We start from the raw sequence: 16,150 nt of genomic DNA, 5'->3' as shown, positions 1-16,150 counted from the left end.
TAAATATCTAAACAATAAAGCAGAGACTCTAAATCTCCTGGAAGAGAGGGTAGGAGGAACTCTTGAAGATATAGGGATGGGCAAAGAGTTTATGAACAAAAATCAATCGCAAGGGAAAGAGCTGAAAAAATTAACAACTGGGACCTGCTCTTACTGAGAAGCTTTTGCACATCAAAAGAAATTACCAACAAAGTCAAAAGGCAACCCACAAATTTGGAAAAATCATAACAAATAAGTACTCAGACAAAGGTCTGCTCTCTAGAATCTATAAATAACTAAAAAAACACTAGGGCCCCAAAATTTGAAGACCCAATCCAGAAGTGGGTATCCGAGATGAACACAAGCTTCTCAGAGGATGAAATTAAAGACGCAAATAAATATATGAAAAAAGGCTCCACATCATTAGCCATCAGCGAAATGCAATTTAAAACAGCACTGAGGTATCCTCTTACCCCAGAAATAATGGCTATCATAAAGAAATCACCCAACAACAAATGTTGGAGAGGCTGTGGGGAAAAAGGAACCCTTCTCCACTGCTGGTAGGAATGTATACTGGTGCAACCGTTATGAAAATCAGTGTGGAGACTCCTTAGAAAATTTGGACTGGAAATCTGATTTAAACCATTTATTCCACTACTGGGAATTTTCCCGGAGGATCTGAGAACATCATATCATAGTGATATGTGTGTGCTTATGTTTATAGTAGCACAATTTGTTATAGCCAAACCTTGGAAACAACCAAGATGCCCGTCACTTGAGGAATGGTTGAAAAAGATGTGGTGTTTTTACACAATGGAGTATTATTCAGCTGTTAAGAATGATAAATTCGATGCCTTTACATTGAAGTGGATGCCACTTGAATATATACTCATAAGTGAAATAAACCAGACACACATGCGTAAATATCATTTAGTTTCCCTAGTTTAAGAACTCAAAAGAAGAAATACAAATAGAAATATATAATACAAGTAAAAGGAAAGCAGGATCGCAAGGACTAACTAATCAAGAGAGGGAAAGGAGAAGAGCTAGGAAATATATATGTGAAGCCATACAGTTATCTGTATAAGATGGGCAACACAATGATCCTGAGAATCTTCAGAAGATTTTTTAATCTAGCAGTTAATTGGAAAGATTCTCACCCTGACTAACTATATATATTGATACATGTGAACTAAGCTACTGCACTGCAGATGGTAATTTGTAATAGTAGTTTCATGTTTGGAGTGCCTGTCATTCTGGTATTCTGAATATGGGCTGCTTGCCATGACATGCCAGTTGCTGCTATGTTGTCTCTCAGGTTGATGGTTCAAAAAGATGAGGTTGGTAAATGAAAGCAAGAGACAGGAAAATGATTATTGTGGGTCTGTCCTGCTTCAAGGGTGTATATTGTGAGTTTTTTTGACTTATGTGTAAACATAAGAAGTATATAAATCACATGGGGAGAAGACACTCTCTCAGGCTTTCACAGAGAGCACATTGGCCAAGCAATGGCCGTGACTCATCCACATGGCTGCACTGACAAAGGTTCTACAATCTGAGGTACAGGATCTCAAGATAAATCCTGAGGGCATTTCACTGACCTTCTCAGACCAAAAAGCCACAACTCTTGTTGCACAGGTCCTGCTTTACCTTGGTCTTAGCCATCCAGTAGAAAAGTATGAAGACGAAATATAGGAAATAAAGCCATGCTGTTATGTTGAGCTGTGGAGGACTCAGGTCAATAATTTCTGACATTGCCAGTAAAACAGAAGACCCAATGCTATTATGGGCTACTGGACTCTTTTAGAATATTTTGCTGAGTTTACACACCTATAATTTTCAATAACGGAACTTAGAAAAAATGGGGTATACCGATGAATGTCCATTTTGTATCTGTGTATTCAAAGTGGTTAGGATAGATATATAGTTGCATTCTCTTAATGAATAGAATGATTTGTTCTAATGGTGTTTGTAAATAATATCACAAGTCCACTTCTTGTACAGCAATTAACCACTAAGAAGAATATATGCAGTGTATTATTTGTTGAAACTGTACTTTTGATTTGATTTGAAAGTTTCTCATTGCTATCTGTTTATCAATAAAACTTAAAAAAATAAAAACGAACAAACAAACAAACAAAAAAGAAGAATATAATGATTTATGCCTCTTTTTAAAATATATTCTAATTTTTAAAAGTTTTTTTCTCATATTCTGTAGGGACTTAAAGTTCAACATATCAATACTTGATGAAAAATATCTGTTCCATATTCTGTCTAAGATGTTTGAAATGCAGAGAGATAGTGAGTTTAAGGTTAACAACCTAAGTTGTATGGTAATAACAATAAGCTTGTCTTCTGGATGGTTAACAACCTTTGTTTGCAGACCAAAATTAGAGAAAAAGGAGGGCTGAAAGGTAAACCAACATTTTGACCCTAGCCTTCCAAGGTCAATTGATACTCAGGACACATGAGAACTTGTACTGTAAGGTCATGCAACTCCGTAGTTTCCCCAGTTTTCTGATGAAGGAGATTATGGGGCCAAAGAAGAAAGTGAACTATGATGTAGAGTGTGCCTAATGAGAGTCACATAGAGAGAAAACATTCTCTCAGACTTTCACAGAGAGCACATTGGCCAATGTTCGTGACTCATTCACATGGCTGACAATGACAAAGGTTCTACAGTCTGAGGTACAGGATCTCAGGATAAGTCCTAAGGGGCTTTCCCTGACCTTATCAGACCCCAAAACTACAATTCTTGTTGCATAGGTCCTGCTTTACCGTGGTCTTACCCATCCCACAGAAATGTATAAAAACGTATTATAAGAAGTAAAGTCATGCTGTTATGTTGAGCTGTAGGGGACTCAGGTCAAAAATTTCTGACATTTCCAGTCATGTGGAAGACCCAATTCTATTCAGGCTACTGGACTCTTTGAGAATATTTTGCTGAGTTTACGTACCTATAATATTCAAATAACAGAACTTAACAAAAAAAGTGTATACAAATGACTGTTCCTTTTGTATCTGTGTATTCAAAATTGTTAGGATAGATATATAGTTGCATTCTCTTAATGAATTGAGTGATTTGTTCTGATGATGTTTGTAAATAGGATATCATGTCTGCATCTTGTACAGCAATTAACCACTAGGAAGAATGTATACAAGGTGTTAATTATTGAAACTGTCCTACCAATTTGATTTGAAACTGTCTCATTGCTGTTTTTTTATCAATACAATTATGCAGAAAAAAAGAAATTCACCAATATGTACAATTCAATAAAAAGTGGAACATTTCTTATCAGAATATATGGGATGCGATGAAACAGTTCTCAGAAAGAAATGTATAGCTGCGAACTCACATATTAGGAAAACAGAATAGGAACAAATAAAAACCCTGATGGTGCACCTCCAACGTCCAGAAAAGGAAGAGCACACCAAACCCAGAGCCAAAATAGGGGAGGAAATCATGACAATTACAACAGAAATTAATTTAACTGAGTAGAAGAAAACAGTTCAAAAGAAATAATAAGTCAAAAAGCTTGTTCTTTAAAATATTAAATACAATCGATAAGACTGCATCTAACCTCATCAAAAAGAGGGAAGGAAAAATTTAAATACAAGCAGTAAGATATGAAAAGTGTATAATTACCACAGACCTAGTGGAAATTGAAAAGATCACCAAGAGCTACTTTGAGAACCTTTACTCTCACAGAATAGACACAGAAGAATTGGACAGATTCTGACAAAGGTACAAATTACTAATTTGAATCAAGAAGATATAACAAATCTCAATAGCCCAATAACAGACAGTGAAATACAAAATGTAATAAAAAGCCTATCAACAAATAAAAGTCCAGGCTCTGATGGATTCACAGCTGAATTCTTTTTTTTTTTCTTAAAATTTATTCATGTGGGGGGGCAGCTCAGCCCACCAGGGGGTGGGACTGGCTGGCATGTGGTGCTGGGGGATTGAAACGTGGTCCCTGTGCTTTCCTAAGCGTGTTCTAAGTAGGTGCTTTAGACCACTGAGCCATCTCACCAGCCCTCACAGCTGAATTCTACAAGAAATTTACGCACGATATAATGCCTATACTCCTCAATCTCTTAAGTGAATTTGAAAAGGAAGCAATCCTCCCAAAATCATGCCTTGAGGCAAGTACTATACTGATACCAAAACCAGGGAAGGATGCAACTAAAAAAGAGAACTACAGGCCAATCTCACTCATGAACAAGGATGCAAAACCCTCAATAAAATCCTAGCAAATAGAATACAGTAAGTCATGAAGAATATCATACACCATGAACACGTAGGATTCATTGCAAGGATGCAACGATGGTTCAATATTTGAAAATCAAAAAATGTAATACAAAAGAGCGAAATCTAAAAGCCATATGATCATCTCAATTGATGCAGAAAAGGCTTTCGATAAAGTGCAACACTCATTCATGTTCAAAGAAAATTGTCATAGATGCCGTCTACTTCAATCTGATAAAAAGCCATTTATGACAACCCAACAGCTAATATTATTTGAAATGGGGAAAAATGAAATATTTTACTCTCTGATCTGGTACAAGACCAGGTTATCCTCTGTCACCTCTCGTATTCAACATACTTCTGGAATTATTAGCTAAAGCTGCTAAAAAGTGAAAGAAATAAAAGGAATAAGAATAGGTAAAGAAGTTAAATTATCATTTTTTGAAGATGACATGATACTTTAATAGGAAGACCAAAACAATGCCACCAAGAAGCTACTAGAATTGATACACAAATTCAGTAACATAGCAGGATGCAAAGTTAATACAGAAAAGTCAATAACATTCCTCTACCAGATAACAAACATACTGAGAAGGAAATTAGAGAAACAATACCTTGTACAATAGCACAGAGGAAAATGATATACCATGGAATTAATCTACATAAAGATGTCAAATATCTTTTCAAGGAAAATTACAGTACTCTGAAAAAAAGTGATCATAGTGGAATTCAGAAAATGTAAAAATATTCCCTGGTCCGAATAGAAAGAATCAACATTGTGAAGATGGCCATACTCCAAAAATTGTTCTACCGATTTAATGCAGTCCCTATCAAACTACCAGTAACATACCTCCCAGACCCTGAGAAATCATTCTTAAAATTTATTTGCAACCAGAAAAGACCTAGAATACTAAAGGCAATCATGGGCAACAAAGACAAGGTAACAGGCATTACAGTTCCTGAGGTGAAATTATACTACAAAGCTACTGTGTTAAAATCAGCATGGTACTGGCAACCAAATAGACTTAAGAGTGAAAGGAATAGATTAGAAGATGCAGAAACCTCTATGAACACACACAGCAACTTGATCTTCGTCAAAGGGGCCAAATATGCTTACTGGAAGAAAGATAGCCTCTTTAAAAATTGGTGCTGGAAAAACTGGGTCTTTACATGCCAAAAACTAAAACTTAACCAGGTCTATCAGCATGCACTAAACTCAAGTAAAAATGGATTAAAGATCTAAACATTAAAACAGAAACACTAAATCTTCTGGAAGAGAAAGTAGGAGGAACACAAGACATAGGTGTAAGCAAATTGTTCATGAACAAAAATCAAAGCTTACGGAACACACTTGGAAGAATTAAAAATTGAGACCTCCTCTTATTGAGAAGTTTTTCACATCAAAAAAATTATCAACAAAATGAAAAGACAACTCACTAATTTGGAAAATAATCCTAAGTAATAAACACTCAGACAAAGGTCTTCTCTCTAGATTTTATTAAAAAACTAAAACATGTTAACCCTCCAAAATTTGAGACCAAATCTGGAAAGGAACATCCGAGATGAACACACACTTCTCAGAGGACTAAAGTAAAGAAGTGAATAAATGTATGAAAAAATGCTCCACATCACTAGCCATCCACGAAATGCAAATTAAAACACACTGAGATACCATCTCACCCCAGAAAAAAATGGCTATGATAAACAAATCACCGAACAACAAATGTTGGAGAGGATGTGGTGTTAATGAACCCTTCTCCACTATTGTTGGGGATGTGGACTGGTGAAACCATTATGGATATCAATGTGGGTACTCCTTAAAAAAGTAGGAAGGGAAATCCCATTCAAGCCAGTTATCCCCTTATTGGCCATTTTTCTGGAGGAACTGAAAATGTCATATCATAGTGTTATATGTGTAACTATGTTTCTAGCAGCAAATTTGTGAGAACCAAATCTTGGAAACAATCAAGATGCCCGTCACCTGAGGAATGGATGAAGAAGATGTGATATTTTTATACAATGGATTAATACTCAGTTATAACGAATGATAAACTCTAAGCATTTATATTTAAGTGGATTCCACTTGAAGGTATACTCATAAGGGAAATAAATCAGACCCATATGTGTAAATTTTATATAGTCTCCCTATATAAGAACTCAAAAGAAGAAATACAAATAGGGTGATATACCACAATTAAAATGGTAGTGAGAACTTGAGGATTAGGCAACGAAGAGAAATCAAGTAGAAAAACCATAAAACATGACAGGGGAAAGCCATACATTTATATGCACTAAATGGGTAAGGCAATGATCCTGAGAAGTAGCAGCGGGTTGTTGAAATTAGAAGTTACCTGGTGGGATTCTCACCCTGACTAACTATATATGTTTATACCTGTGAACTAAGCAACTGCACTGAAGATAGCAATGTGTAGTAGTGGGGTCATACTCGGAATGCCTGTCATTTGGGTCTTCTAAGTATGCAATGCTTGTCTTGACACACCAATTATTGCCAGACTGTATTTCAAGTAAATGTTATTTTTGTTAAAAAAAAAGAGCAATAAATGAAAAGAGACAAGAAAAAAAGTCATAATACTGTCTTGCTACAATGCTTTATATGGTTAGACTTCTAATTTTCTGTGCAAAAATATGTAGGTGTTTATTAATATTATTTTTAATTTTTAAAATTCATTTTCCATATTCTGTAGATACTTAACGTTTAACACGTAAATTCTTGATAGAAAATATGTGTCCTATCTTATGCCTCAGATGTTTGATATTCAGACACATAGTGAGGTTAAACCCAACTGCATATGTTTTAGAATAATAGTAGGCTTCTCTTCTGGAGGGCTAACTGCCTAAGTTTGCAGACCAAAATTAGAGAAAAGTAAGGATTTCAAAGACAGCCAACATTTTGGCCTTAGCCTTTCAAGGTCCATAAGGACTCAGGAAATAGGAGAACCTATACTGTACTATCATTTAACTCAGTTGTGTCCCAAATTTTCCCATCAAGGAAATTATGGGACCACAGAGGAACGTGACCAATGATGTAATGTGTGCCTAACGAGAGTTACATGGAGAGAAGACATTTTTTCAGGCTTTCTGAGGGAGAAAATTTGTCAAGCAATGGCCATGACTTATTCACATGGCTAACACCAACAAAGGACCTACAAAGTGTGGTATAGGGTTTCAGGACAAGTCCTGATGGGACTTGACTGATCTTGTCAGATACAAAAGTTACATTTCTTTATATATAGGTCTTGCCTTTACTTGGTCTTAAGCATCCAGTAGAAAAGTGTAGAAACAAGTAATGAAAAGTGAAGCCATGTTAATATGCAAAGCTTTGGAAAGCTCAAGTCAACAGATTTGGACATTGCCAGTCCTGTATATAACGCACTACTTTTGTGGAGTCCTCGACTGTATTGGAATATTTTGCTAAATTCATGCACCAACAATATTTGGAAGACAATGGAATACCCACCTCTGACAAAACTAAACAAAAAAGGAGATATAAATGAAGGACAATTTTGTATCTGTATATACAAAATAAGATAGATATATAGCCACTTTCACTTAATTCAATAAGAAGGAAGATTTGTACTAATAGTGTTTGGACAGGATATCATATCTACATCTTGTGCTCTGAATGACTACTACAAATACAAGAATATGCAATGTATTAATTTTTGTAACTCTCTTACCAACCTGTATTGAAACTGTCTCGTTGAAATTTTTCTCAATGAAATTAATATGTGTGTGTGTTTGTGTGTGTGTACAGCAAAATTTAAAAAAAATTATAGAGAAACAACAATCCAAACAGAAGCTACTATAAGGATATAAGGCAAGTTTTTAAAATCATTCTTGGAGGCTACAATTACCCTAATACCAAATGCACACAAAGATTCATCTAAGAAAAGATCTGTATACCAACTTCATTAACCAACATGAATGCAAAAATCCCCAACGTGATAATGGGAAACAGAATGCAAATGTTCATGAAAAACATCATGAACAAGTACCCTTCATGTAGGTAAGCAAGAATGAATGGTTCTACACACCCACGTCTTTAAGTGTAATACCTAATACAAAAAGTAAAGACAAAAATTAAATGATCTTAATAGATGCAGAAAATGCCTTTAAGAAAGCCAACATGCTTTCAAGACAAGAAACATTAAAAAAATAGGCATATAATGTTCTTATCACAATCTGACAAAATAATTTAAGAGACTTTTCTAGCCAACGTTATATTAAGTGAGGAAAATCTGAGCATTGTATCTGTAAGGCAGTGATGTCTACTATAATACCTACTGCTGAAAGTAGCATGCAAAACTTACCAAAAAGTAAATAGACAAGTGAAATAAAAAGGGTGAGTTTTTTCATTATTTGCAGCAGATGTAATCCTATTCATGGAATGTTGAAAAATCACTAAAAGACCCTTAAAAATATTCAACAAAAGAAGTAATGTAGCAGAATACAAAAAATCAACACCAAAAAAATAACTTCACCAATAAAGAAATCACTGAAAAAAACATTAGGGTAAAAGTATCATATACATTAGCAGCAAGAAAAATTAAATAAACAGAGAGTAACTGGCAAAATGAAAGATGTCTAAAACAAAAGGAAGAGTATTCTTAAAAAGGAACACAAAGAGTACATGAGAAAATGAGAAAACTTATTGTTTAAAGATATCATAAGTCTCATATTAATAAAAATAGTTTATTAAAATATGAAAAAGACATACTATGCACATGTGCTAATTTCCCAGAAGAAATTTAAGCAATATGTGCTATAAATATGTACGGACACAAAAAGCTATTTACAGATGGCAGAAAAACAGAACATGTAATATATCTGGTAACAAAAAACTGAGTAGAAGATGTAGTGAAATATTGAATTTCAAAGACAAAAACACAAATAGTAGACCTAGCAAAGAATTTCACAGGCATTTATCAAGAGAATGTATTGCAATAACCAAAGTTGCACAGTATGATCAATTCATGAGGATGTAAATCAAAACCTTAGAGCTATACCACTTCACACACTACCATGATTGCAATCCGTTCATGGGAATCTAAAGTGTTGGGTGTGAATTTGTACAATCCTGGTAGGAAAAGAATGTGTTGCAGCAATTATGGAAAATATTCATCAGTTGTCTAACACACAGAATTTTTTATAACTCACCAATGCTGTTGCTAACCATTCACCCAGAAACATTAAACTAGGTGTCCAAACAGGATCTTGTCAGAAATTTCTCATAACAGTATTATTCATGACAGTCAAAATGGGAAAAGATGTCCAACATCCATCAAGTGATCAATGGATAAGTAAAATCTGTTATATCTATACAACAGAGTGCTGTGTGTCTAAAAAATAAATATTGGTTCACATTTTATTGAAAATGTGTCACTAAATGAAATATTCCAACTTGAAAAAAGAACATTTATGATTCTATTCATAGGAAGTGTGTATAAAACATAAAAGTACAGAAATAAAACAACATAGTGCTTGCTTTTGGCGAGGGGATTAGGAGGAAAAAATAATAAAGAACAAAGTTTCTGAGTTGACAATAATATTCTTCTTTGGACAGCAATGATGCTAAAAATATTAATATGTATTTTAAGCAGGTAACATATATGCCATGTCATGCAAACCTAAATAAACCTATTCTTTGCAAAAAAGGAAGAAGAAAGAAACAATGTACTTACACCCTAAGAAAATCAATGGATTGGAAGGCTCTAAATTTAGAAGCTTCTTCACTTTCTCCACAAAGGGATCTTCTGGGTTGTTGAGGGAGTCAACATTTACTCCAAATGATATGCCAGTGATCACATCAATACCATAGGCCCCCATGATCCTGAGTAGATAAACAAATAGAAATAAATATCTGTGCAGTTTTTCGCTCCTTCAGGCTCATGAGCTCATGGATGTGGGAATGAATTCAAAACTGTCAACAAAATCATAGGTCCAGACACTGTCAAACCTTCCTGCTATGTCATCTGATTACTTTATGCCACCCCTACACTCCATCTGGGTACTTATTGGGGTCGAGTGTGCCCTTGTGCTAGGGTGTTGAGAACACTAAGGTGAGTTACACCCATACTGGCATGCAAGCAGTTCAGCCAGTGACAAAGAGCCAATCACAAAAATATGGGCAATGTGTATGGAATGTGGAGAACAGATGTGAGCACAATGCATCAGCAGCACAAAGGGAAAGTAATATCTCTTTCTAAGTGAGTCAAAAAGGGTGACACTGATATAGATTTCTCCTAGATGTGCAATCTGTGCCACAACTACACTCCTTTTCAGGACATCTCTCAATGGCAGCAAAAGGTTCTGAGATCCCAGTAAAACAGTTCCACCCTCCAAATTTCTGTTCAGTCTTCTGACAGTCCTGCACTTTCCTAGCTCCTGAGATCTGATGTTTCCAAAGAAAAGAATTGTTCTTGTAGAATATGAAATAGAATATGAAACCCAATAATAATCTTGGTTAAAAAATAATGTCAGTACAACACTGATGCCCATATTTAAACCTGCTATAGGAGTTGAACCTGATCGTCCTTCATAAGTCAAAAATCCCATATTGACATAAGAAATGCTATGGTTGCCCTACAAGAAAAAGTACTGGGAAAGGGCAATATTTAGAGTACTTTGAGCATCTTTAGAAAAATCATGAAGAGGTTTGTCTTGGTTACTGTCTTCTCATTTCTGGGACAAAATACACCTCCCCAAAACTTAAAGAAGGAATAGTTTATTCAGCTCATAGTTAGTGGAGGTTTCAGTCCATATTTTGCTGCTCTGAAGAATAGTGGTACATGGAAGAGGGCCATGTAACATGCCATTAGGAGAATAGCAAAGTGCAAAGGGAGTGGCAGCAGCTGAGGAAGCTAGCTAGCTTCTTTTTCCTCCTTACATTTGTATGCATATTATCCCCCTTAGGGCAAATGTAGAACTCACACCCACAATCCCAGAACTGAATTAAAAATTAATCACAAACTCTATAAACCTTCCCATGGCTACATGAGACTTTGAGGGGACAACCAGACACAAATTATAACAATGTCTAGATTGTTCATGATTTTAGAGTGTATCATTCCTCACCCATCCATTGCTTTGCTCTCCATACCAAGTACTTTCTTCTCTCACTGTGCCCATCCTTTACACTCATACCTTCATTCGGATTGCATTTGTTCTTCATTCACTGCATATTATGTTGTTTAGAATATGCAAGCTGACAAATAATCAGCTCAAATAAACATGGTTCCTAGGCACAAGGAAGTCAAATCTTTCTACTCCAGGCACCCTGCCTTCCACTGGAAGCTTCCCACAATTGGAAGGCTTATTACTTGTCCAGTCTTTCACAGATGAATTTATCTGTCCCAGGAGTAACTCAGAAGGGGGGGTATTAGCTCCCAGGCAGGTAGCTGGAGGGTCCCATATAGAGCTCAGAAGCCCAGCAGGTGTCCTGCAACTTACTCTTTCATAGATATGGGAGCACTTTTCTCTGCTTCTCGCTTCAGGTTTTTCAGCAACACATCTGTGTATTGTTCAATAATGGGGAACATCTAAGCAAAAAAGCATAATATTCAGCTAATTTCACACACACAAATCCCAAAATACAAGGCATTCTGAGTTACGAACCTATGTATAGCATTTTGTAAGTAATTGTGTAATATTTCCTAGGTCATAAAGGGAAATCTCATTCTTAGTAGCTCATCTGCAGGAGGCTATCCCATAAAAAGAGATGAAGACCTTTGTACTTTCCCACAAACTTATTCTTTAAATTTTCAATTAAAAACCCTCATATATGCTTACTTCCTTCAGTTTTCCACTGGTGAAAGAGGGTGAGAGCAATGTCCGCATTCTTTTCCACTGTTCATCTTCAAGTGCATTGATGGAGTTTTTCATCAAGGTTGTTGGACGAATCGGCTAGGGTTCAAGGTTAAAGATGTTTCATTGTAAAGAAGTGTAAAAAGGTTGCATACTTGTAGAAGATTTGTTGAATATCGATGTCTTGTTTAAGAAATATTTAGTGATTTTCTGTCAAGTGGGAGGTCCCGAGCCAGATGCTTAATACGTATTTTACATAAGTGCCTTACATCCTCTGAGTGTGTGTGGGACACCCAGTCGTCTGGGATGGTTTCAACGTTTATATTCCAGAATCCTTTTCTAGGGAAATGTATAGCTTTACAATAAACATGGAAGACATGTAACCTTTTATGAATAAAGACTAGAAAAAGGAAACTTATGCTGGAGGAACAGAACTATTGTTTGTGCTCACGTTTGCATAATTACACACCTGTGTTGAATTTGCTTGGAGATACACACAGAAATGAACACACATGTTTACCCACACTTACACTCATAAAATGATTGCAGGACTAAAATGAAGAAATGTCAGTACGCTATGTGTTTCATTTGTATCAATCTCCTTTAACATTTCAAGTATTACCTGTGCAATTTGATTTTTGCCAGTCGTATGGAAAACCCACAACTACTATGGACTACTGGACTATATTGGATTATTTTGCTGAATTCACGTACCTACAATATTTAAATGGCAATGGTATACCCATCTTTGAAAAAAGTAAACAAAAAAGGGGATATAAATGAAGGACCATTTCGTGTCTGCATATACAAAATAGTTAGGATAGGTATACTGCTACTTTCTCTTAATTCAATGAGAAGAAAGATTTGTACTAATAGTGTTTGGACAGGATACCATATCTGCATCTTGTACTATAAATAACTACTAGGAAGATAACCATATTCAATGTATTAACTATTGTAACTTTCTTACTAACCTGTTTTGAAACTGTCTCATTGCTATTTGTTCTTCACTCAAATTAATTTTTAAAAAACCCTCCTTTAACCATATTGACAAAAAGTTACAATTATGCAAAGCATTATCAATAGGAAAACCAGAATAAAAGAAACTCCCTGTTCATTGTTTTCATAACCCACTATAAAAATATAATGATTTTAGACTCAGAGTTTAATAATTAAGAGAGGTGTACATTTTTGAAACATGAATGCCTACCCGGCGGTTGGTGAAGGCAGAGTAAAATTCTTTGACAAGCACTGTTTTGATGATATCTGGATCTGCAATTAATAAAAGTGGTTCTCTACCTTCATATAGCCTGTTTTGAGAAAGCAGAGATGATTTAACATATAATGCTAGACTTTAGAACTTGTCCCCTACCCAGGAATCCCTGGATTTTGATTCTTACACAATAAAAATGGACATGCCTTACAAACCATACACAACAGGAACTGCTCTTTTCGGGTTAGACTTTGTGACTACTGGGGGTCCTCAACTCTTCACAGAACCAAAATCAATGTAGCTCATATGAAGAATAGGCATTAAAGACAAAATAACTTTTAAAACATCATAATTAGGAATGACTTTTTGAATGTTCTTAAGTTCAGGTGGAATAGATATGGTTATTGCAGCTATGAAGTTTTTCCTGTGTTTATTTCGGAGTTAAGGTTGGGTGGAGTTCAGTAGTGGCACAGTATTTGCAATGCTTTCATTTCACTCTCCAACATGAGCAAAACTTTAACTTTAACTATTTTAGTATTCCAACTGATATAATTTCTATACAATTCTGTATCTTTTTCATTATTTTTGTCTCTCTTTAAAACAAAAAATAAAAGAAAACCCCAAAGGTTGGAGTGCTTATAAGTATCAAAGGTACATAGAGAGTGGGAGTTGTGTCAGTGAATATCTAAGGCTGTAATCTATTGCCATTGTGTCACAAGGTTATGATGGGCTGTGTGAAATCAGCAGAACCATCTGGATAGTTCTGGGGATTCTGAGGACTGATAAGTGAATAGGGCAGAGTAAGAAAATGGGAAGCTTTACCCCATGAGCTTATGCAACAAATGTCATGATACCACTTCTTTCATATCTCTGTAAACCTACAGTATCTCTGAAAGGATAGAGTGGTTTCAAAGGAATCACACCCTACTCCATAATCACTAAGGACACAAACCTTTAGGGGGAGGAAGAAATACATCTTGACCTCACAGCCATAAGAATGAAGCAGAGAAGAAAATATCTGTGTATTTACCTAGGTACACCACAAAAATAAAAACTCAAGGTGTTCTCAACCTAATTATATTGTGGACCTTAAGACTCAGAGTTGATTGCCGACTTTGTCCTCATTTCAAAGAATATCTCCTTCACAAGTTTACCCATTGGAATTTTCCTGAATACTCACCCCCAAATTTTTCCATACTTTTTACGACACTCTGTATAAAACAGCCATGGACCCTGGGAAGACAATGAAACTATGATTTCATTGCTGTACAAAATGAAGTGGACACATGTTTCACTGTGGACAGAATGCATGGAAACCCAATAAATCAGATTATCCTTCCCTTGTAGGTAGAAAATATGGGCACTTACATATATCTAAATAGAAAATGAGAGACAAGAAATATATGCCATGGAGAATTAGAGTTTTAAGAAAAATTATTTATTCTTCTGTATCAAATTTAAGAAATTCCCCAAGGAATTTTTATTGTGCATGTGTTGTTTCTAAACTCTGGAGTTGCCAGGATGTGTGGCATATGTCTACAATTCAACCATTCAGGAAGTTGAGGTAGGAGGGTTGTGTGACTTTGAGGCTATCCTGAAATGAATAGTGAGAGCTGGTCTCAGAAAAACCAAAATATTAAAAACAAATAAAATTATGTAGCTCTGAGTCATCCCTTCCATGAACACAGAGGCACAGTCATTGAGTTTCCTTTGGATGTTGAAAAAATTAGTCAATGCTTCAGCTTATCATAGAAAGATGGGCAGATGCCAATTCTACACACAGAGAAGCAAACTAAACACTGGCATGGTTTGCACTCCATGATACAGAACCCAATCCTCCTGTTGTAAATTGCATCCATGAATTTAAACAAAGAAAAAGTAGATAGCAGACATGTTGACTACTGGGTGCATCTATTAAATGATGTAGGAATGATGAAGCTAAAGATTGCATTTTCTGAGGGAAATGATGGAGGAAACTCTGAGTCAGTAATTAGGCAAAGCCATTCATTATGAAAATATGACCTGAGAGATAATCCCAGTTTCTTGGAAAAGGAAATGCTGTTAAAGCACAGCCTTCACTCAAGGACTTCTTTTGGCCTTTTGTATGTGGACCAGGGAAAATCTGACTAGTGAGAGAGAAGGGGTCAAGCTCAAAGCAGCATTGTAGCTAAGACCCATCCTCAATTATCTCCATTCTCTGTTCAAATGCACACATACAGTGCTGCTTGTTAAGGAAAAGAAATACAGTATAATATAGATGGTTCTTATTCTACACCTGAATTTACTGAAATATATAGTGAGTAGAAAAAGCAGATTAAATTCTGTAACTCAGTGGTATTCCAAATTTTCTGATCAAGATAATTGTGGGGTCACAGAGAAATGTGATCAATGATGTAGTGTGTGCTCAAAGAGAGTAACATGGAGAGAAAACATTCTCTCAAGCTTTCACAGAGATCAAACTGGTCAAGCAATGGCCATGACTCATCCCCATAGCTGACACTGATAAAGGATCTACAAACTACAGTACAGAGATTCAGGGTAAATCATGAAGGACTTTGACTGACCTTGTCAGATACAGAAGTTACATTTTGGTTATATAGGTCTTGTTTTATCCTGTGCTTAACAATTCTGGAAGTATAAAAATGAGGTATAAAAAGTAAAGCCACATTAAAATATGCTGAGCTGTAAAAGGCTCAGGTCAAGAATTTCTGACATTGCCAGTCCTATGGATAACCCAATCCTATTATGGACTACTGGACTACATTGGATTATTTTGCTGAATATATGCACCTGAAGTATTTACATGGAAATGGAATACCCATCTCTGAAAAAAAACTAAACAAAAAAGGGGATGTAAACGGACTATCTTGTAGTTATGCATA

General features: G+C 35.6%; 1 protein-coding gene across 1 annotated transcript in view; it reads right to left on the bottom strand.

Annotated features, from left to right (window-relative positions):
• The window catches only part of LOC101575834 (cytochrome P450 3A9-like), a 59,283-nt gene that overhangs the window by 26,194 nt on the left and 16,939 nt on the right, over positions 1-16,150 (bottom strand). Inside the window, exons 3-7 of the mRNA XM_023708681.1 lie at positions 14,449-14,501; positions 13,266-13,365; positions 12,041-12,154; positions 11,702-11,790; positions 9,934-10,082 (exon numbers count right to left, since the gene is read on the bottom strand). Of these exons, the coding sequence (XP_023564449.1) occupies positions 9,934-10,082; positions 11,702-11,790; positions 12,041-12,154; positions 13,266-13,365; positions 14,449-14,501 (505 nt within the window). The remainder of the gene's footprint in view (positions 1-9,933; positions 10,083-11,701; positions 11,791-12,040; positions 12,155-13,265; positions 13,366-14,448; positions 14,502-16,150) is intronic.

The sequence above is a fragment of the Octodon degus genome, unplaced genomic scaffold, assembly GCF_000260255.1.
Source record: "Octodon degus isolate 3935 unplaced genomic scaffold, OctDeg1.0 scaffold00457, whole genome shotgun sequence".
Classification (NCBI taxonomy): domain Eukaryota; kingdom Metazoa; phylum Chordata; class Mammalia; order Rodentia; family Octodontidae; genus Octodon; species Octodon degus.
This window is presented reverse-complemented; position numbering and strand designations above follow the sequence as displayed.